The sequence below is a fragment of the Cynocephalus volans genome, chromosome 9 (assembly GCF_027409185.1).
Source record: "Cynocephalus volans isolate mCynVol1 chromosome 9, mCynVol1.pri, whole genome shotgun sequence".
NCBI lineage: Eukaryota > Metazoa > Chordata > Mammalia > Dermoptera > Cynocephalidae > Cynocephalus > Cynocephalus volans.
In genome coordinates, this window is record NC_084468.1 from 2,607,742 (window position 1) to 2,630,474 (window position 22,733).

Below are 22,733 nucleotides of genomic sequence, written 5' to 3' on the forward strand. Positions count from 1 at the left end.
TCACACTGTCATCATGTGTAAGCCATTCGTTGAGAGGAATTGTGTAGAAGTCTTGTCTTGCCATGTGGCGACTCGAGGGACTCCCTGAGGCTCACTACTGTAGACACATCTGTGGTTATTTCTGTTGGGTGCTCAGGAATCACAGTGTCAACTTCTGAAGAACTGAGCTTTTTGTTGTTTCTTTCCTTGCAGAGACTTAAAGCCTGAGAATATTCTCCTTGATGATCATGGTAAGTGAACGAGCTTTTCATGTCTAAAGTATAGACTTTGTTAGAGGGACTTGCATACAGAAAGTTACTGTGGACTTAGCCATTAATGCAGAATGGAAACAACAACAAAAAGAAACTCTTTGGTATGTATTCTTTAAAACAATAAAATATAGACAACATTGTCATTCCCATTATTTGGGCCAGAAGCAGAGATGGTAACAATTTTCAGTCACAGGTTGAGTTTTAGGAGCACATTAAAGTGAACTCAAAGTGAGAACATTTTCTCTCTCCTGCTTCTTGCTGTTGAGCCACATCTTGCTTTATTCCTTTTATTTTTCTTTCCACATCCCCTAGACATTGTCATGCTGCCCTTGGTGCTGTCCTCTTGTCACAGAGCATGTATCACAGCAGGAGCATGGTGGCTGCTTGGGGACCTTGGGATAGTGGATAGAGAGTGACCCTTTGGGGCTGGCTCCTTGTCAGCAGCATGAGTGCCTGCTCAGACCTTGCTTTCTCTGGCAAGAATGCAAGGATGCAAGAATGGTGGCCACTGCTAGGATGACTGGTTATATTCATGTGTAACTACATAAGCAGTGTTGGGAAGGAGCTTTTTTCAAGTGATTTTTTTTTTTTTTTTTTGGGCTAAGAAAGGTCTTACAGTCTAGTAGAGAACTTATGGCAAGGCCAAAGTGACTCCTACAGAGAAGAGAACAGGTGTCTAAAGTAAAGAGTCCAGAAGGTAAACATGGTGTGCTTTTGATGTGTAACCTCCTTTTATACATATGCCACATGTGTTCATGCTTGTTATCTAATTTATGAGTGAAACACCTACTCTGTGAGGAAGGAGCATACTGAGATTCTCATTTTGTGGAAGGCAATACCAAGATATGGGAAGTAAATGTGCCCAGGGTTGTGTCCATAGCTTCTGGCCCTTAGCCTGTGGTTCATTCTCTGTGCCATGCTGCTAACCAGAGGTGGCCTTAAAGGAGCTTAAAAAGGAGAGGCCGCATTCTGTGGAAAATGGAGCGATCTCCAAGATATGTTGTTAATTGGAAAGAGTAAGGTGCAGAGCAGTGTACAGTATGCTACCTTTTGGGTAAAAAAAGGGGGGAAATTGTTGCTTTGCCTCCCATGGATTTGTAACCCCTTTTCCCCTGGGTGATGGAGTTGCCAAAGATTGCTCAAAGCCTGTGTCTTCTGAGCAGTGAGAAGCCCTGAAAAGGGGTTAATTTCCTGGAACCCTCAAGAGCAAGGCATTCCTTCCATTTGGGAAATTAACCAGAAATTGAGGTTCTCTTCCTGCATTTATTCTCCAGACCAGGAAGTTCCAGGAAGAACATAGGTGGGGTTTTTGCTAAGTACAGTTTAACAAGTTTAACAATAGAAACTGGTAACATTCAGTAAGACAGGCAAGGTCACATTCCATAATGCAATTTGCAACAAAAGCTTGATTTTAGCAAACATTCTCCTCTTACAGCAATTTCCCAGTGTCTTTACATATCAATCAGTAACCTGTCTTTGAGCCAGCAACCTTGCTGTGTTACAATTCTTTATCTTACAACAGAGACCATATAGGCTGGGGAAAATTTCCTGTCCTTTGCGAGGTCAATATTTGAAACTGCAAGGCTTTAGAAAACCAGGCCCCATGAAGTACATTTGCTTTATGCATGCTCCACAGAAAATAATGTGTATTTGTATTTGCTTATATATACATAAAGAAACATAAAGGAAGAGTCATAAGAAACTATTAAAAGTGAAAACAAGGTTGGGGGAGCAGAACTTACACTGATACTGATAACTTGTTATATATTTTTAGTAGATTTTTCTCTGAGTAGCTCCCTCCTTTCCAGAACTTTACCTTACAAATTTGAGCTGACCCATTTTTCCCGAATTCTAATATCTGCCTCCTTAACTTAGCAAGACCACCTGCTTTGCTTAGGTTCCCCCTTCCTGGGCCGCCATCTGAAAAGTACTCCTTGGTAGAGGAAGCAACTCCTCTCTCTCCTCCCCGGAATCACAGTCCTCTGCTGCCATCTGCTATATTTTAATTGTTTTGGTGAGAAAGCAAGTTTTGTATCAGTTACTCCTACCTGGCTGGAAGCAGAAGTCCCTGACATTCTTAACTTTAGTACATTCCAGTTTATGAATTATTTTTCCATCATGTCTAGTGCTTTTTGTGTTTTGCTTAAGAAATCTTTGTCTACTCCTACAACACAAGATGTTCTACATTTACTTTTAAAGTATTGTGTTATCTTTCTCACTCACTTCTGTGATCCATCTGGAATTGATTTTTGTGTATGATGTGAAGTAGAGGTCAAGGTACATTTTTTCATATATGTAACCAGTTGACCCAGCACCATTAATTGCGGTCAACTATTCCCTGTTGCTCTGGAGTGCCACACTGGTCATAAATCAAGTGACTTTATGTGCATGGATCTGTTTTTAGATCTGGACTCCATTCTGTTTCCTTGGTTGCTGTTTTTTGTGTGCATGTTTGTTTTATCCTTGGGCCAATACTGTGGTTCTTAATGACTGAAGCTTTAGCAAGTCTTGATTCTATTAAGCTCTCCAGCATTACAGTCCTTCTTCAAGATTTCCTTAGCTATTCTTTGACTTTTTCATTTCCATATGAATTTTTATAATTTGTCAATTTCTGGGGGAAAAGAACAACAATGTGCTGGGAATTTGGTTGCAGTTTTGGATCTATAGTATGATTTTTGGAGAAATGACCTCTTAGTATTGAGTCTTTCAATTTATGAACATAGTGTATATAGTTCTATATATTTGGATCTCCTTTAATTTCTCTCAATATTGCTTTGTAGTTTTCATTATAAAGGTCTTACACATTTTGTTATTTGATGTTTTTTAATGGTACTGTTTTTTTGTTTGTTTTGTTTTGTTTTTAATTTTATTTTGTCGATATACAACGTGTTTGTTTATTGTGGCCCATTACCGAAACCTCCCTCCCTCCTCCATCTCCCCCCTCCCACCCAACAATGTCCTTTCTGTTTGCTTGTCGTATCAACTTCAAGGAATTGTAGTTGTTATGTCTTCTTCCCCCCCCCGTCTTTTTTTTTTGTGTGTGTGTGTGTATATGAACTTATTTATTTATTTTTAGCTCCCACCAATAAGTGAGAACATGTGGTATTTCTCTTTCTGTGCCTGACTCAAGTCGAAGGTGTACCTGTTCCCCAATGTTCATTGCAGCACTCTTTGCAATAGCCAAGAGTTGGAACCAGCCCAAATGTCCATCATCGGATGAGTGGATACGGAAAATGTGGTACATCTACACAATGGAATACTACTCAGCTATAAAAACGAATGAAATACTGCCATTTGCAACAACATGGATGGACCTTGAGAGAATTATATTAAGTGTTTGTTTGTTTTTAAAAGATGACCGGTAAGGGGATCTTAACCTTTGATGTGGTGTTGTCAGCACACACTCTCCCGAGTGACCCACGGGCCGGCTCTTAATGATATTGTTTTTAAAATGTCATATTATGTTTGCCTGTTGCTGGTATTTAAAATATGGTTTCCCCTATTATTTACATTTTTATTAGTGTGGTACATTTGTTACAACTGATAAACCAATGTTGGTACCTTTTTATTAACGAAAGTGCATTGTTCACCTAAGAGTACATTAGAATGTACTCTGTGTTCTACATTCTGTGTGTTTTGACAAATGTATGATGATGTGGCCATCATTACTGTATCACACAGAGTAGTTTCACTGTCCTAAAAATCTCCTGTGCTCCCCCTATTCATCCCTCCTTTTCTTCCCCAAACCTCTCACAACCATTGGTCTTTTTACTGTCTCCATAGTTTTGCCTTTTCCAGAGTGTCATATCCTTGGACTCATACATTATGTAGACTTTTCAGATTGGTTTCTCTCACTTGGTAATATGTACTTAAGGTTACTCCATTCTTTTTGTGGCTCAATAGTTCATTTCTTTTTAGCACTGAGTTAATATTCTGTTGTCTGGGTGTCTTGCAGTCTATTATTCATTCACCTCTAGAAGGACATCTTGGTTGCTTCCAAGTTTTAGCAATTATGAATAAAGCTGCTGTAAATATCTGTGTGCAGATTTTTATGTGGACATAAGTTTTCAGTTCATTTGGGTGAATACCAAGGATTGTGATTGCTGGATCAAATGGTAAGCGTGTGGTTAGTTTTGTAATAAGCCACCAAACTGCCTTCCATGGTGGCAGCAGCATTCTGCACTCCATCAGCAGTGAATGAGAGAGCTCCTGTTGCTCCACATCCTCACCAGCGTTTGGTGTTGTCAGTGTTTCAAATTTCAGCCATTCTAATAGGTGTATAGTGGTATCTCATTATTGTTTTAATTTGGAGTTCTCTGACGACGTGTTATGTTAAGCAACTTTTCATGTGCTTATTTGCCATCTGTGTATCTTCTGCGATGAGATGTCTGCTCGGATCTTTCGCCCATTTTCTAATTGAATTGTTTCTTACTGTGGAGTTTTAAGAATACTCTGTGTATTTTGATATTGGTCCTTTATCACCAGATACATTTTTTGAAGATTTTTCTCCCAGTCTGTGGCTTGTCTTTCATTTTCTTTTCTTTTTCTTTTTTTTAAAAGATGACCGTAAGCGGATCTTATCCCTTGACTTGGTGTTGTCAACACCACGCTCACCCAGTGAGCCAACTGGCTATCCCTATATGGGATCCGAACCCGTGGCCTTGGTGTTATCAGTACAACACTCTCCCGAGTGAGCCATGGGTCACAGAGCAGGATTTAAAAATTTTGATAAAATCCATTTCATCAATTTTTTCTTTCATGGATTGTGCTTTTGGTTACAATTGCAGTTGACTTTAAATCCAGTGACCTTCTTAAATCCATGTTAATTGTAAAGTTTTTGGATTCTTTTGGATTTTTCTACATATACCATAATGCCATAGCCAGATGACAGTTCTATGTCTGCCATTCCAATTCTTACACTTTTTATTTCTTTTTCTTGTCTTGTGATAACTGGGTACGACGTTCAGTATGGTGTTGAATACAAGTAGTAAGTGGAATCCTTTTCTTGTTCCTGAAATCAGGATCAACCTTTCAATATGTCACCTTAAGCATGAATTTATGTAGTATTTTTGTAGGAATTCTTTATCAGATTTAAGTATTTTCCTTAAAAAAAATAATGAATGAATGGCTATTGAATTTTGTCAGTACTTTTTTATCAAGATGATTATGATGTTCTATTTTTTCTTTTAACGAAGATAACTCACAAATTAATTTTAAAATGTTAAATTACCTTCCATTCCTGAATAAATCCAACTTAGGCATAATATGTTATCTTTCACATAGATTAGTTACATTCTATTTCCTGATAGAACAGTTCTGTTTTTGAGGCCTCTTGAGTTCCAGGTTTCCTGTGCCACGTGAGTGCCAAAATCTGTGCTGGTGTCTCTGTCCTCGTGGCAGTCCCCCGAGGTCTAGTTTTGATTTTAGCCTGTGTGAGAGTTCTAGGTGGAGGTGGCTGGAGGGCTCCCAGTCATGCCCCCACATCAGTAGCTCCTGGTTTGTGTGGAGTGTGCACATGTTTCTAAGGACAACAGGCTGCCTCTCATCAGCTCACCTCTGAGTGGGTGTTCTCCCCGTTTTGGAGGCTTAGGACATCTAGTCGACTTACTGATGCTTTTAACTGTGTGGTGTTTGTCATTTGTTAGGCTCTTCTGGTTGTAGTCAGCAATAGCGTTGGCCTTTCAGGGCCTTCTCCCTCCTGCCTTGAAGCAAGAGCCCAGGAGAGTTTATGTGGTAATGACTGTTACTGGTTATTTATAGACGTGGGCCTGGTCACATTCCAATTAAGAATACAAAGGAAAAACAAAACTTTGTTTTGCTTTTCTTGATTTCAGCAGACTTTTAATTTCCCTTTCTTCCAGGTTCTCTTTCTAAATTTTTAAAAAAATCTAATCCTATCTGTAGAATTATACTTCAGTTTCTATGACTTAAAAAATGCAGCTGATTTTAGGATTTTTACTATCATGCTATTAAAATTCCTAACAGCCAATTTCCCCTAGTAAGCCATAAGTAAGTCATCTTATGTAAGCAAGATTGACATGTTAAGAGTAACATAATTGTCTAAACACTTCCTTGTTTTCCTTCTAGACTGCTTGTCGGTTTTCTGTTTTCATCTGTAAAGCAGAAGTTGATGTTTGTGGTGGCATCAGGTGAAAAAGCTGTTATCATGTTTTAGATTGTGAGGTACATTTACCATTTGTCCATCCTGAATATGCCAGGACTCTTTTTTGCAAAGTTATATATTAAGGGGGACTTGGTTTATAAGATACAGCTGGGTGATTGAGATAACAAAGAAAACTGTATCATGCTTGTACTTTCAGTTTTATTAAATAGATATATCCCTAAAAAGAGGTGTAACTAGTGAGTTTTTGTAAAAACCAATAGCATTTTATTATTGACAATTTTTATTTAAAGGAAATCCTGTGCATCACATCATTTCATTCATAAAGTTTATATCTGTGAACGATAAGGACACTTTTTTTTTTAAGCATAAACACAATACTGCTATTACATCCAAAACTATTTAACTGTTTCTTAATATCACCTGGTACCCATTGGTTTTGAATGTCCTCTCGCTGTTCTGTGAGTGTCTGCACAGCTGTGTGTTGAATATTCAGCAAGGCCCACGCCACACTCAGTTGATGTCTTGTTGAGTCTTTCTTAACTTCATAGATTCCTCCTACCTGCTTCTTTTTATCGTTTATTCATTCATGAAACTAGGTGTTATGGGACAAATTGTGTGCCCCCCAAAATTCATATGTTGTTGTCCCTAACCCCCAGGACCTCAGAATATGACTGTATCTGAAGACAGGGCCTTTATAGTGGTAATCAAGTTAAAATGAGGTCATTAGGGTGGGCCCTAATGCAGTACGACAGGTGTCCTTATAAGAAGAGATTAAGGCACAGATGTGCACACAGAGGAGACCATGTGAAGACATGAGAAGGTAGCCAGATGCAAGCCCAGGAAAGAGGCTTCAGAATAAAGCCAACCCTGCCAACACTTGAACTTCTAGCCTCCAGAAGTGTGAGAAAACAAGTCTCTCTTATTTAAGCTGCCTAGTCTGTGGCACTTCATTATGGCAGCCCTTAGCTGACTAATGCATAGGTCATCTGTCCTATAGAATTTCCTGCTTTCTGGATTTGGCTAGCTATAATGTGTGCCCTTTGCCTTTTATTTCCTATAAGCCCATAATTAGATCTGGAGGCTGCAACAAATCTCGGTTTGATTTTTGGTAAGCATCTTTCTTGTGCACTTCCTGTCCAGTTACAACAGGAGGCACATGATGGCCGAGCATCTCTTTTTATGCTGTTAAGATGCATCAGTGGTCTCATCCGTTGTTATTCACCTCCTTGCCAGCCTTTCACTTAATGGCTGAATGATCAATGTTTAGATACATCGTTTCACTGGGATTGTAAAGTGATAATATTCTATCATTCTTTTTACATTTATTTGCTGGGATTCATCTGTAAAAATACCAAACTGCCTTGTCCACGTTTGGTTGCATGTTTGTTCAGGAGAAGTGGGTGAATACTTGAGTACTAATCTTTATGTTCACTTTTCAGGATATTGCATTAGTTCTCTATCATCCTCCAAGACAACCAGTGAAATTTTTGTTTTGTTCTGGTATCATTATGAACCAAGGATTTTTAACGTATTCGATAGGTTTTAATCTGTTGGAATCATTATTCTTTTTGACGTTCTGATCGTCCCGTCTTTGGCCAGTGGACACCCAGTAGTCTTTAATAACTTACTTGTTTTCTGCCGTATGAGACATTCAGGGATTGTCCTGTGCATGTGCTGACTGAGCCTGGGAACTGCTGTTTCTGCAGGCAGCCCAGTCTTCACGTGGAAACTGCTGGTGGGTGCTGGGGTGCTTGTTGCTGTTGTGTGTCATTCTGGGCCTTTTTTTAAAAAAAAAAAAAGTCACCGTGGATTCATACTGATATTTCCAATTCTTACCCAACCTATTCATTTCATACTTATGCTTTTTTCTCCTAATGCTGAACATACTAGTTCCTAATGACATCAACACAATTACTTATTTACCTTGTCTACTACACATATAAAAGAGTTTTAGAGTAGCAATGTTAATAATATCATGTCAGTGTGATTACTGAAAACAGTGTATGCTTTCTTTGAAGTTCCTTTGGTCATTAGCAGTATTCTTTGCTTCCATGGGTATTCAGTTCAGTTATTGTATTTTCTTTTAAATTTTTATTGAATCACAATTGATTATACATATTTTGGGGGTTCAATGTTGACATATGTTGATCAAATCAATATTACTTGTATATATATCATTACAAATCGTTCTTCTTCTTTATGCCCCTTGTCCAATCTCTTCCCCAACCCCCGCTCCCTCCCCGCCCCCACCTCTGATAACCCTAGATTTTTTTCTCTCCTTCTGAAAGAGTAATGGTTACTCTGTTGATTTGTTGCATAGATGATCTGTCCAATGCTGAGAGATGTGATCAGGTCCCCCAGTATTATCATAAAGCAGATGCTTCTTCCGTCACTCTGGAATGGGCTTTGTGGAGAGAGACATCCTCTTCTTTTTTTGGTCTCTGCTGGTGACTCTTCTTGTGTCAGTGCACTCCAGTGGCTGGCAGACCATTTGCACAGTGGTTGTGATATCTAGCTGCTTTCATGGCAGCCACGGTTATTGTGGTGGCTTTGGTGGGCCACCCACACAGAGGAGACGTTTTTGGCATGCTCCTTACCTAGTTGCTGGTGGCTCCTGGCTCCATGCCTCAGGGCTCCAGGCAGGCCCCATGGCACTGGTGGCATGCCTGGTTCTGAGCAGAGGGTCCAGTCCCTGGATCCATGCCTCAGCACCCTGGGCGGGCCCCAGTGGGTACTTTGTTTTTTCTTTCAGTTCTATGTTGGATTATTTGCTGTTCCCACTACTTAAACACTGTGCTGGAACTAATTTGTTGTCCTTTGCTTACTTCTAAAGTGGGGGAACTTCCTGTGGGGACCAGTACTTGAGCTCTGTGGTTGAGCTAAATTGCTGCTTTGCTGCTGATTCCCTGGGGAAGGCTTTTTGTGCAGTTCAGGTTTTAATGGCTGACCTTATAGGTACTTCTGACTCTCTGGAGACCCGCTGCTCCTGGGTTGTATAGAAACACTGCTCTGGGTCTGAGTCTTTTCATCAAGCTGTACCCCGTGCAATTCCATATTCCTGACCAGTCTCCTCTGACTGGTCCTATGCTGATTGGTGGCAGATCAGCTGTCCTTGTTGTGCCCCGTGTTCTCCTGGTGGGCCTCTCTCCCCCACCGCCTGTGCTCCAAACACTTCTCATGGGACGGGCCATGCTCCAGTCCCTTGTGATGACTCACCGGCCTCTGAGTGGCTCCTTTTTTTCATTTGTTGTGGCTCCTTGGTCCTATGTGGGTCCACGGGAACCCTATTAGTGGTATTGCTGACCAGGGGGCCACCAAGGCCCTCTTCTTCCCTGCTGCCTCCAAGCAACTTCCTCCGAAGGGCACAGCTGCAGCTTTTGCCAGCTCCTGCTCCACACACTCAACAGCTCCAGCCTGGAAATGGCCAGGATTCAAAACAGATGGAGAGGTTTCTTCTTTCATTGTGGCTTCTCCCACCTTCATGTACTCCTAGGTCTCTCCTCCTCTTCCCCTGAGCTCTAGTGGCCCCAGCTTGGCTGTCGTTGCTTTTTTATAGTTGTAAATTGGTTGATTTGTGAGAGAGAGTGATGCTAGGGACCGTCTATTCCACCATCCTGACCGGAAGTCCAGTTATTGTACTTTCAATTTCTTCATTTTGTTTTCAATTTTTAGTGACCTAATTTTTAATTTTTTTCTTTGGCTATTATGTAAAACATTTACGTGCAAAGAGGCAAAATGCAAAACAGAGCATCTTCAGAGACTCCTAGATTCCATTCCTGTCTGCCTCCCCAAGTAATCATTTTAGCTCATTTTTCATTCCTTTATTTACATAGACGAGTGCTTGTATTGTTCCCCACCCCTCTCTTAGGTAAAAGGTGGTAAACCATGAATAGTTTTCTCTACTTCGCTTTTCTACTTATTCTGTAGCAGCGATGGCTCTGCAGCACCAGTGGAGATCTTCCTCCTTCCTCCTGTGGCTCCTGCAAAAGATGAACCTGCTGTATCTGCCCGGTCCCACTGATAGATACTGGTTCATTTCCAGTCTTTTAGCCATTTCAGTTAGTGCTGTAATCAGTAGCCCTGTGCACGTGTCATTTCCTATTTTTTCTAGTGTCTTCTTGGGGTAGATTCCTAGAAGTGGGTAAATTTATGTGCAATTTTGTCAAATAGTGCCAAATTCTACTCCAGGGTGTTGTCCTTGTTAGTATCCCCAGCAGCAATGTGTGAGAGTACCTGTCCCCGTGGCCTTGCCAGCAGACCGTGTCCTCAAACGTGGGGGAGTTTGTCAGTTTGTTAGACAGGAGTTAGTATTTCAGTGTAGTTTTAATTTGCATTTCTCAGTTTAAAAATTACTTTTTAGTGAATTAAGTCAGGCACAGGAAGACAAATGCTGTGCGATCTCACTCATGTGGAATCTTAAAATAATAAATAAATAAAGCAGGTCTCCTAGAGATAAAGAGTAGAATAATGGTTACCAGAGGCCAGGAGGGCAGGGGAGTGGGGGAGAAAGGACTAATGCATACAAAACTATGCTGTTTACACTAAGTGAATCATTGTGCAGTGTATGCATGTATTGAAACAACACACTGTACCCCACAAAAATGTACAAGTAAATGTTAAAAAAATTAAAAATTACTTTTTAAAAGAAAAATAAGACAGTGATACTTAAAAAATAAGTCACAACATGCCACTTTACTTAAACATAATTGACACGTAAGCTCATTACTGAGACAGTCTGTCTTCATGGGAGGAGGAAACTGAGACCTGGTAATCGATGGTAGAGCTGGGACTCATACCCAGGCCATCCAGCTACAAGGGGAGAAGTGGAGATTAAGTTGAAGAGGGTGTCTGTTTCCAGGCTGGTTTATCTTTCTATGCTCTCAAAAGAATGTGTTCTGTAATTTGTTATTTTCATAGGAACTCAACGGATACTTAAACCCTCCTGAATACATTGCTTATAACAAAATGCCTGAAACTGGGTGATTTATAAAGAAAAACAAAATTTATTGCTTACAGTTTCTGAGGCTGGGAAGTCCAAAGTCCATCTGGTGGTGGCGACAGTGACCCAGGGGTCTCACATTACAAGATGGTAGAAGCAGAGAGAGAAAGACAGACTCTCCTCTTTCCAAGCTTTCAGAACCACACCCCTGACCACCATTTTTAGTCCATTCACTACTGCATGATCCTACAACCCAATCATCTCTTTAAGGCTCCACTTTCAATTACCACAATAGGATTTCCCACCCTCTTAACAGTCACAGTGGGGACTAAGTTTCTAATACATAAAACTTGGAAGGCAATTAAAGCTTCAGTGAGTTTTGGGGGGACATAGGTCAATCCACTACAGACATTAACACGTCATATAGTTCTTTAAGAGAAGTACCTTAATTTTATTTCCCTAACTGTATTACCATTTGTTCTCCATAGAAAAACCCCATATCATTCATGTATAATTGTCCCTGTATGTAAGCCTACTGGTTCTCTGACAGAAAGTGTTTGCTATTTTGTAGTTGATAAAATATTCATCATATTTTAATTTATGTACTTGGTAGCTGTATAGAAATAAAACAATAAATACCATGCTTCTATCTATCTTATCAAGTGGTTGTCTGTGATTAATGGCCTTCCTGATCAATAGCCAGGCGTAAATCTAATTTCCTGCTGTTAGTGAAACTGAACACACTGTATGGAATTTTATTAAATGTGAAAAAGTTAAATGTAATTTTACATTTAAATGTTCCAGAGTATGAAATGCTATTATTTCCATCCATGGTTTTTAAGATGATTTTTTTCCAAAATTTTATTGTTGTTAAAGTGTCATTACTTCCCCCTTTGATTTACTTAATGTATTTGGACACACAGGACATATCCGGATTTCAGACCTTGGTTTAGCAATAGAGATCCCAGAAGGGAAGACAGTTCGAGGAAAAGTTGGCACAGTTGGCTACATGGGTATGTGAGAGACCTTCTCAGTAGTCCTTGTCCTTTGCATATGGATGCCCGAGCGCCTCGGGACATAGGGAAATTACAACAGAGCCGCCTGGAGCTTAGTTCTAACACACCAGCGGATGTGCAATGGTGTTTTGAAGCCTTTAACCAGTCAGAGTGTTGGAGCTGCTAAGGAATCCTACAGTCTGCCCTTTTTACAGATGGGGAGTGGGCTCCAAAGAGGGCTCTGGGGGGCAGAACCAGGACAAGACCACAGGTCTCCTTGCTTTGCTGTGTCCTCCCCCATGGTGGTCTTGCAGACCCCTCGCAAAATCATCCTAGTCTCGGTACTCCTTGGGCAGTGCCAGCCTGACCCCCATGGGTGGCCTCTGAGAGACCTCAGCACCTCATGGCATCCAGTAGTAAGACCCCATTCCCTGCTGTTTCTGCTGTCACCAGCTTCTGGGGCTTCTGGCTGACTTGGGAGTAGATGGCAATGCACTTGGGGCACCAGGGGCGTGGCTGTGCATGTCTAGAGGGACCGCCCTGGGGGTGGCATCTGCACTAGAGCACCACTTCCCGTGGTAGTTACTCTGTGGCAGTTCAGCTTGTCCTGTAGGAGTAATGCAAACATTTAAAATAACAGCTTTGTTGAGATATAACTCATATATAAAATCCACCAGTTTGAAGTATATAATTCAGTGGATTTTAGTATATTCAGAGTTGTGTAACCCTCATCAGTATCTAATTTTAGAACGTTTTTATCACCTCAAAAAAGAAACCCATACCGGTTAACAGCCACTCCCCTTTATTCACCTCCAACCCCCAACCCTGGCAATCACTAATTTACTTTCTGTCTCTATGGGTTTTTCTATTCCGTCTAAATAGAATCATATAATATTTGGCCATTTGTCTTTGGCTTCTTTCACTTAACGTAATGTTTTTAAGGTTCACCCATGTTGTAACAGACATTAAACTTATAATGTATTATTTGGAGTTAATTACAAGAAAATTTAAAACCAAAATTTAATTTAATTTAAATTTCCTGTATTTGTTGTGTAGCTCCTGAAGTTATCAATAATGAAAACTATACATTTAGTCCTGATTGGTGGGGACTTGGCTGTCTGATATATGAAATGATTCAGGGACATTCTCCGTTCAGAAAATTCAAAGAGAAAGTCAAACGGGAGGAGGTTGATCGAAGAGTCAGGATGGATACTGAGGAGTATTCTGCGAAGTTTTCAAAGGACACAAAATCTATCTGCAGGATGGTAGGTCAGGCTCTGTAGAGGTTGGGAAATTGAACCTCTAACTCACTTTAATTGTTTTCACTGGCAGTTAAAAAAAAAGTCAGCAAGTCCCAGCCATCTTGAGACCAGGAGAGCTCATTCAGAGCTTGCGGTGAGCCTGCCTGGTCGGTCAGATTCTGGATACATCCTGAAGGTGGAGCCTACAGGACTTGCCGACGTGCTGGGAAGAGTCCAGGATGAATCCAAGATGGTGGCCTGGGCAGATGCGTTGGGGGGAGGGCTCGCTGAGCAGTCCTTACAGTGGGGAGGAGGACAGGAGCCCAGTGCACAGGGAGGGTGAGGGTGGGAGAGGAGGCACAGTGTGCCTAGAATGGGGCGGGCAGATGTGGGTGAGTGGGGACGGAGGACAAGGAGACGAGACGGGAGAACTGGGAGGTAGACGGGGTGTCGTCACAGCATCAGGGGCCCTCATGGATCTGAAGAGAGGTGGTGGCCATGACTGTGTGTTATGCTTCTGGCACACTCAGTGGGACGGGTGCGGGCTCGAAGCAGACAGGGAGCTGGGCTCACCCAGCTCTGTGGTTTGGCTAAATAGGTGTGAAGAAGCAGGAGGGGCAGGGCAGCTGGTGTGTGCAGAGGGGTGACCACGGGATCTACAGCTGCTTCCAGAGGAGGATGAGGAAAGGGGCATTCAGAAAGGGCAGGTTCAGTAGATTGCAGGCAAAGTGCAGCCCACGATTTGTTGGAGTCAGGGCACTTCTAGACAGGAGTGACAAGGACTGGAGGGACGTCCAGAGAGGAGGGTGCTTGGGATGGAGCTGACAGAGGGCGTGCAAGTCATGGTGAGTCTAGGGTGTGACCCAGGGGGAGAGTAACTGCAGGGGCACGTGGGATGAAGGACAAGGTCATTAGAGAAGAGGAGGCCACAGGACTGCACAGCCGGGCACAGGTCCCCTGTGTGGGTGTTGGAGTCACAGCAATCATACCTGTCACTGAAATGTGTCAGTAACTGAGGTCATTTGGTAGTGGCTGGAGAATAGTTACCTTGGACTCCCTCTTGTTTTGTTTCCACATGTGAGGGATGGGTGTTGCAGGCTTGTCTCTGCGCCCTGGGGTCAGCCTGGCTCTTCTCCCAGCTGGCTCATTGTGCCGGGAGTCAACAGTGTTTAATAATGTTGGGGCCAAGCTACTGTTAATTTCGAGTTTGGTAAATATTGACTCAGTGCTTGCTGCACACAGAACACTCTGACAAGGCGCAGGAACGTAAAAATAGCAATCAGAAATAGAGCCTGCCCTTAAGGAGCTCATAGCCTAACATTAGGCTAAAGCAAACATAAGAACGGCTGTAGTAAAAAAAAACAGTGTTTGACGGGTGCCCTAAACAAGAGAGTAAGAAGGGCTTACGGGTTTTAAGGATGAAGGAATCCTGTTGTGCTGGAGGTGCTGGGAATGAAGGTGGTGCCTGAGCGAGGGCTGGAGCACTGTGTTGTGAGGAGGAGAGTTGGCGCTGAAGTTGGGGCCCAGCCTCAGTTTCCCATTTATGAAATCTGGATGAGAGCAACTCCTACCTTACAGGATTGTTGGGAGGATAGAATGAAATAACGTACATAAAGTGTTTAGTAACACATAATCCTCAGTAGTTACTAAGAGGAAAAACAATTGTTCTTAAAGAATGGGTTAAACTCCAGCAAGCAGGGATTGGAGGAGGAAGTTACCTTGCACAGGAACAGAGGCAGAGTGAGCGCCTGCAGGGGCAGGAGGTATAGGGTGAGGACGGGCCTCGGCACGCCGAGAGCAGTGTGTGGGGATCACCCAGAGGTGTGCAGAGCAGGGGAGGCCTGTGTCCTGCCTGTTCCTCATGCTCCGTGTGCGTTTCCCGAAAGAAGGAACCAGGCTTGGCTTGAGGTTAGCATATTTGGCTGTGTGGAATGGAGAGAAGAGAGGAAAGGAAAGAGAACAGATTTTACATAATCCCAATGGGAGGTCAAACTAACTGCACATTTGGGTACCTTTTTGTAATGTCCTGAGCTCTTTGACACGGTGTCATTTAGCCCCTACAGTGGATTTCTAAGATATTCTGATAGCCTCACGGTTTGATTTCTGTGATGTCATGTAGTAAGTGGCAGCAGGAGGACTGAGGCTTTGGGACCAAGGCTCTTTCCTCTGCCCTGTGCTCCCTGGTCAGGCCATCTGTCTTAGTCCATTCAGGCTGCTATAACAAAATCCCTTAGACTGGGTCATTTACAAACAACAGAAATTTATTTCTCACAGTTCTACAGGCTGGGAAATCTAAGATCATGGTGCCAGTCAATTCTGTGTTTGGTGAGGACTGCTCTTTGCTTCAAAGATGTAGCTGCCTCTCTGTGTCCTTGCATGGTGGAAGGGGCAAACAGGCTCCCTCGGGCCTCTTATGTAAAGCCACTAATCCCATTCAGGAGGGCTCTGCCCTCATGACCTAAGTACTCCTGGAGGCCCCACTTGTTAATACTATGGCACTGGAGATTAAGTTTCAACATGTGAAGTGGGGGGAGACACAAATATTCAGACTGTCCATGGCCTTTGACAGGTGTGTGTTGGCAGCAGGCTTCATAATGGAGTCACGGGATCCCTGACTTTGTAGACATTGTATATGGCATTACACTTAATTTTCAGATCTATTTTAAATTAACAAAGCATGCAAAGAATGAATACACTGAGTACGTCTTATTGAGTACCTGCTCTGGCTAGGTGCTGGGGACACAGAGTGGATAATGAAGTCACAGCCCTCACCTCTGGAAGCTTCGAGTCTAGCGGAAAGACTGGCAGTAAACAACTATCTGAGCGATTTATTCGCCACAGTTGTGATAAAGGAGTGTCATAAAGGGGGAGTAGAAGATGCACTGAGGCTGGTTATTGGAAGAGGGGGCCTGATCCAGTGCAGACCTGGGCCCAGGAGGCTGGGCACTGAGGAATTTAGTAGGGGCCAGTGAGTCAGAGAGTTTTCTAGACACAGGCCCTGGGGCAGGCACAGCACAGCAAGGAAGTAGGTCTGTGCTTCCGAGCTCCACCAGTGTGTGCTATATGGGTGGGTGGGAGGTGAAGCCTCACAGACAAGCTGGGATCAGGGTGCCTTCTGGTCTGTGGGACTTTGATTTACATCCAGAAAAGCCATGGTTACTGGACGTCAGTCTACTGCAGAGGTCAGAACCTTTTTGTAAGGGGCCAGAGAATAAATATGACTTATGCTTTAACCTATTTTATTAATAATAATTGTAACCTTTTTTGATTATTAAACTTTTACCTCCTTAAACTTTTTTGATTTAACCTTTTTTGATTGATAATTTTAGAGGAAGGAGTATTTGAATTTGTGACAACTAAATATGTATGTAAGGAATACTTCTGAAAGAGAAACTTCTTCATTTTAAAAATAGTTTCTAGAACTAGGTGTGCTAAAATTTTGCCTCATCTGAGGTCCTCAGTGTTCTATTTAATGAGTAAATTAAAATGGTTCCTAATTATAAACTTGGCATTAATATGGTATCTCTGAAGTTCTCAACAGTTTCTATATCCTTTAAAAGTCTGCAAATTTTTACATGATTAAATTTTTTTTTACTTAAGGATTAACTTAGCCAACCTTTTATTTATTGATAGCTCAAAGGCAAAATGTTAGCCCAAATTGTTTGTGAAGCATCACATAAACTATAGTAAATCTGAATTAATGTGGTTGATACTCTGAAATTTGAGTGACTGCATGAGGGTACTTCAAAAAGTTCAGGGAAAGTGGAGTTAAAAGGTAATATGAATCCTTACATGGCCTTTTGAAGACCCCTCATGTTTGCTTAGATGTATACGCTCTCTGCCACCCCTAATTCTTTGCTTACTATTGTGGAGGGGAATTTTAGTTACCACTTTTATTCCGGGAGCTTAACTTGGTGCATTTCTGCCTCCTGTACAGCTACTCACCAAGAATCCAAGTGAGCGGCTGGGCTGCAAAGGTGATGGGGCCGCTGCGGTGAAGCAGCACCCTGTGTTCAAGGACATGAACTTCAGGAAGCTGGAAGCAAATGTGTTAGAGCCCCCTTTCTGCCCTGATGTAAGTACGTTGCCAGGAGTAGTGGGTCCCCAAGAACATTGGTCTGTGATATGTAATTTTTTAAAAAGCAGATACAGAATCACCTGGTACAGCCAGGGTGTGGCTTCTGCTCTGTGCCTGTTATGTCCAGTTCTTCCTCCTTCCTCGATCATCCCCCAACCCCCACGGTCACTCACTAGACCCATTGCAGACCTTCCTTGCAGCGCTCTGGCTCCCAGGGACTGGTGTCGCTGTCAGCCGTCACTGCTGGTGGAGCGGAGTCTCGTCCCTCCTCAGAAACCTCAGCACCACCCCGAGACCTCCCTGGCAGGCCCTTCCAAGCCCTCCATGTCACCAGTGTGTCCCTTTTCTGATCTCAGTGCTGGCTTTACCTCTTGTCCCTGTGTTCACCTTCTCACACTGCAGCATGTGCCTGCTGCTATAGTCTGGGATGCATGTCCCCACTGCAATTCTCCTGAGGTTCTGGGACTGTGGCCTGGCCGCACACTGAGGACCCTCGAGCAGTCACTGTGCCTCCTTGTGAGGGTGCTCTTGGGACCAAATGAGGTCGTGTCTCCACAGTACTCAGCCAGGGCCCGGCATTTGTCAGTGCCTGGTGGGAATATTAATAGACCCTAAACAGAGTTGTGTTGATGGAAGGGTGAGTGAACAGAAACAGCGGTCTGAACTCTGTCCTGAACAGTCTGCTACAGACGCACTATAGAAATGTGAAGAGAAGGTAATTTTGCAGGATATTATGGAATTAAGATACACATACAATGAAATAATTTTAGTGGCATGACTTGTTCAGGACTTGTTAGGTTTATTTTATACTCAAGTTACATGTTATAATAGTAACTGCTACCTGGAATTAATTCACACATTACATATTTCTTGAATGCCTACCCCCTGCCAGACACAGCTCTAGGAATTAATGGCACGGGGAGAACAAGACAGGCAAGGTCTCTGCTCCTAGGGTGCCCATCGTAGCTGCAGAGATAGACAGTGAGACTGACTAACAGACAGAGAAAACATGGGACAGTGACGAGAGCATGACAGGGCCTCCAGATGGCTGTCTGGTCTGGAGGGCCTCCTGCCCACCATGCACTGGGAAGTCAGGCCGAAGGCAGTCTGTAAGGAGGGACATATCAGCCAAACTTGGAAGGACACCAGGGCACAGTCCTGACATGGGAGGTGAGCATGCTGGGCAGGGGCTCTGGGGCTGTCTCAGACTGTGTGTGTGTCTGCCTCAGTCTTATCAAGTGAACCCACGGGGAGTCGTCACAGTAGAGTCTGATGACAACATGTCAGGTACTTACATTTGCAGAGCTAAGACTGCTCTGGTATGTAGGCAGCATGGGGCTTGGGCCTTTGGCCTGGACTCAAATCTCAGGATGCCTTCCTCTAAACTGTCCCTGAGAGCAGGGGGCAAGTTCACATCCATTTCCTCACCTGTGGGGATAAATGAGCCAATAGCAGCTGCTCTAAGAGCAGTGCTAGCCAGTGACCCACAGAGCATCACTGCTTTGATTATTGTGTTCCTTATAGTGCTGAGGCTCTGGCATGTGGGTAAAATGTGCTCTCAACTGCAGGGTGCCCCTTGCATGAGCAGATGAGGGCCCCAAATCTGCAGAGTTCTGTGTGTTTTGTTCTTCAGCCCCAGAAATGCAAGCAGCTGGCCTTATGCTCCCTACCTGCTTGCCTGATCCCTTGCACCTGCGAACAGTGCCATGGCTGGGGGCTGCAGACCTGGGCTCCTGTCCCAGAAGAGGGGTCTGCCAATCCATGGAGTGGCGCAGGAGGGTAGGGTACCTTTCTGCTTTGGCTGCTTCCCTCTGCTTGAGACCACTAGGTAAGCTCTGGCAGGGAGAGTGAGAAGTGGGAGTGACCACTTTTAGCTCAGACTTTAAGCAGGTGCTTTATGAGGAAGACACAGGGTTAGAGGCATGGGTGAGAATTGCCACTAACGGATCCCACAGCCAGTGGTCTCCTTCCATCTCACAAGTCTTCCATTCTGCATCGCGTCTTCCAACAAGAGTGCCCTGTCCTGTCCTCTTCCACCCCTGGCCTTCGTTGGCAATCCATTTTCCACTGTAGAAAAGAAGGGTGGGGCCTCAGGAGGGGTGAGAGAGAGCTCGTGCAGTAGTGAGCGGGAGGAGACAACATCTGCAGGATCTGTGACACTAAAACTTCCAAGGATCAAGAGCTTAGAACTGCCACTCAGAGGACCCACTTTGTATGAATTAGAAAATGCTTCAAATGAGGAACTTGGCAAAGGGAATGGAGAGAGGGACAGAGTGGGTATTTCTGCATTGATTTCATGTGCACTTTACCCTTTGAGATTGAGGGGCTGGGAGCTTTCCCAGCGACGTCATGGGTTGATGCCTGTCTCTGTTCTTGGTGTGCAGCCTCAGGCAGTGTATTGTAAGGATGTCCTGGATATCGAGCAGTTCTCCACGGTAAAAGGAGTCTGCCTGGACACCAAAGACGAAAACTTCTATGCTCAGTTTGTTACGGGGTGTGTCTCCATCCCCTGGCAGAATGAGGTACTGCCCTTTCCAGTGTAGCAGGTTTATGCTCGTTCCAACAATGATAAAAGAGTGTGTGTGAGTGCATGTATACGTGTGTGTGCATGTGTGTGTGAGTGCATGTGAATGTGTGAATGTGTGAATGTGTGTGTGAGCAACTGTGTGTATGTGTGTGTGTGAGTGCGTGTGTGTGTTAATGTGAGTGTGTGTGAATGTGCGTGCATGTTTGGGGGTTAAAATTATGAAAGACTTAGATCATGGGCAAGCCAAGGACCATATCAGCAATTGTCCAGAAGCATAGCAGCCGCCCCCGGTCCCAATTACAGGAAGTGGGCAGAAGGTGGCCCTCTTGGGTCCGATGTGGGCTTGCTTGCCATCCCTGAGTCCCGCTCTATAAGCAGGACTGGCTGGCAGCCATGGTTCCCCACGGTAGTTAACTGCTTTTGGGTTATGCTTAGAGATAGAAGAGGAGATCGCGTTACTTACCCCAAGAAGAGGTCTAGAAGGAGAAGCAGGAATCCAGGAGAGGTGGACTAGGTGGGCTTGGGAGCTCCGAGGTCCCAGTGTTGAGCACGGGTGTAGGTGGGAGCTGATGGTGCTGGGAGGTCACGGACTGACCTCACAGTGTCTGTTGTGGCTTCTCTGTCCTGCCCTTCTGTGCATGCAGATGATTGAATCAGGATGTTTCAAGGACATCAATGAAAGTGAAAATGAGGGAAATTTGCCATTAAATACAGAAGAGAAAATACAGCACCCCGTTTCCAAACCAAAGAGAGGCTGCTTCTATAGACTCTTCAGAAGAGGGGTAAAAAGCTTTAAAAAAAAAAAAAAAAAAAAATATATATATATATATATATATATGTAATGTGTAAAAGAAAAAATACTTACCAAGGTAAAAACATAGTACTTTCTTTTCTTTCTTTTCTTTTTTGCAATGCCTCATATAAGAAATTTCACATAGTTTAAAAACCATATGGAGCTATTTATAGCCCAGCAAAAAAGTCCTCACAATGTTTGCTGTTGGTATAAAGCTTGTTCTGATCCAGAAAGAAGTAATGGTTTACCAACATTAAAAGACAGCTTCCTATGTCAATGACGATGCATTTTAAGCTAGACTCAGAGGGCCCTGTCCCATTATCTCACTTGGAGAGCACGGTGCTGGTAACACCAAGGTCACGGGTTAGGCTCCCTGTACCAAAAAGAGGTAAGGTAGGCTCAGAAATCAGTCCCTTGTAAAACGACCATCAAACAATACACGTTATTGAAATGTCTACGTGTTCTGATCCTTATAGCTAATACCTTGGTAGTCCATTTGCGTAAGGAAAGCTGATTTTCTTTTGAAAATGGAATATTTTCGAGTAGTAGTAGCATTTCTGTAATAGCATTAAAAATGTAGAAAAAAATATTTTTCCAGGTAAACTTTTCTCCTAGATTAGTGGGTTTTCCTGCTTTGTACCCTGTCCACTCGAGGGGTTTATTCAGAGGTTGTCCACCAACATTCCAGTCTGCCTTTTTTCAGTATAGAAAACAAGCCTTTGGTGGTAAAAATCTCTCAACATGGCATTGCATTTCCTCTGAGAACTAGGGGCTAGCTGTGAACTAACCGGCTAGCTCTCCTTTCTCTCGGTGTGTGTAAATCCTGCTTGGAAATGCTCCTCCGTCGGTACCTGTCTCAGTGTCCATGCTGTGGGGATGGTGCCGCTCAGGGAGACCTGCAGTTGACAGAATGTGATTGTGCATCAAGCGGCTCCTCCCCACAGCGCTTCTGACTGTGGGAGCAGAGAGGCCACACCCTTTGTGTGCTCAACTGTGGACTGTGTGGATGTGACATGTAAGGAGCAAATCTTATCTGAGGCGTTGTCTCGGTATGTGCATTAGCATCCTCCATATGTTGAATAAGGAGAAAGTATTTAAGATTTTGCCTGCCTTAAAATTAGCATCCTCCCCAAAGCCTTTGAGCTGCTGTGTGCACTTGAGGAAAGGTAAGCCAGCGTGCCCCGGAGCCGTGCCTGAGGCCGCTCGTTGTGCTGCGCATTGCAGGGCTGCCTGACCGCAGGCCCCAGCGAGAAGGAAGGAGAGTCGTCGCAGCCCTGACTGCTCACGCCGCGGACGGTGCGGAGCCAGACCACGCTGCCGGGGAACCCGCGCCCACTGTCTCATCCTGTCTATGCCTGCTAATAAACATGGACCCCACAGTTTCACACATGCCTTCGGAGTTTGCAGATTTTTCTGTATTAATACCTGAGTTGTCTTTTCACTAAAGCTGGATTGAAGAAAAAGCCCCCAAATCCACTAAAGCTGGATTGAATGGCCCAGAAACTCCCAGGGGTAGACACCTTGTGCGCTAGGGCCTGAGCTCCACCTGTGCCCATGGAGAGGGGAGGAGGGTGGGCTTGGGGGGGCATGGCAAGAAGAGAGGGAGGTGAGACTTGCCCCCCTATACCCAGGGCCGTCCATGGGTGTTAGACAGTCCTCTCTGGTTACTTTCCCACCGTGTCTCCTGATGGCCCTGATGTCTACCGTGCACCACTCACCGAGATTTCTACTTTCCTGAGGTTTATGTCTTTCTGGCTGCTGTTAAGTTTTTTCCTGAGCACACCT

The 22,733-nt window shown here is 43.7% G+C and overlaps 1 protein-coding gene across 1 annotated transcript in view; it reads left to right on the forward strand.

The window, feature by feature from the left end:
• Positions 1-22,321, forward strand: part of GRK4 (G protein-coupled receptor kinase 4) — a 76,105-nt gene extending 53,784 nt beyond the window's left edge. Inside the window, exons 10-16 of the mRNA XM_063107746.1 lie at positions 193-230; positions 12,238-12,327; positions 13,366-13,574; positions 17,488-17,625; positions 20,013-20,150; positions 20,800-20,937; positions 22,173-22,321. Coding sequence (XP_062963816.1) covers positions 193-230; positions 12,238-12,327; positions 13,366-13,574; positions 17,488-17,625; positions 20,013-20,150; positions 20,800-20,937; positions 22,173-22,226 — 805 coding nt within the window. The 3' untranslated portion in view covers positions 22,227-22,321. The remainder of the gene's footprint in view (positions 1-192; positions 231-12,237; positions 12,328-13,365; positions 13,575-17,487; positions 17,626-20,012; positions 20,151-20,799; positions 20,938-22,172) is intronic.
• Positions 22,322-22,733: the final 412 nt, after the last annotated feature.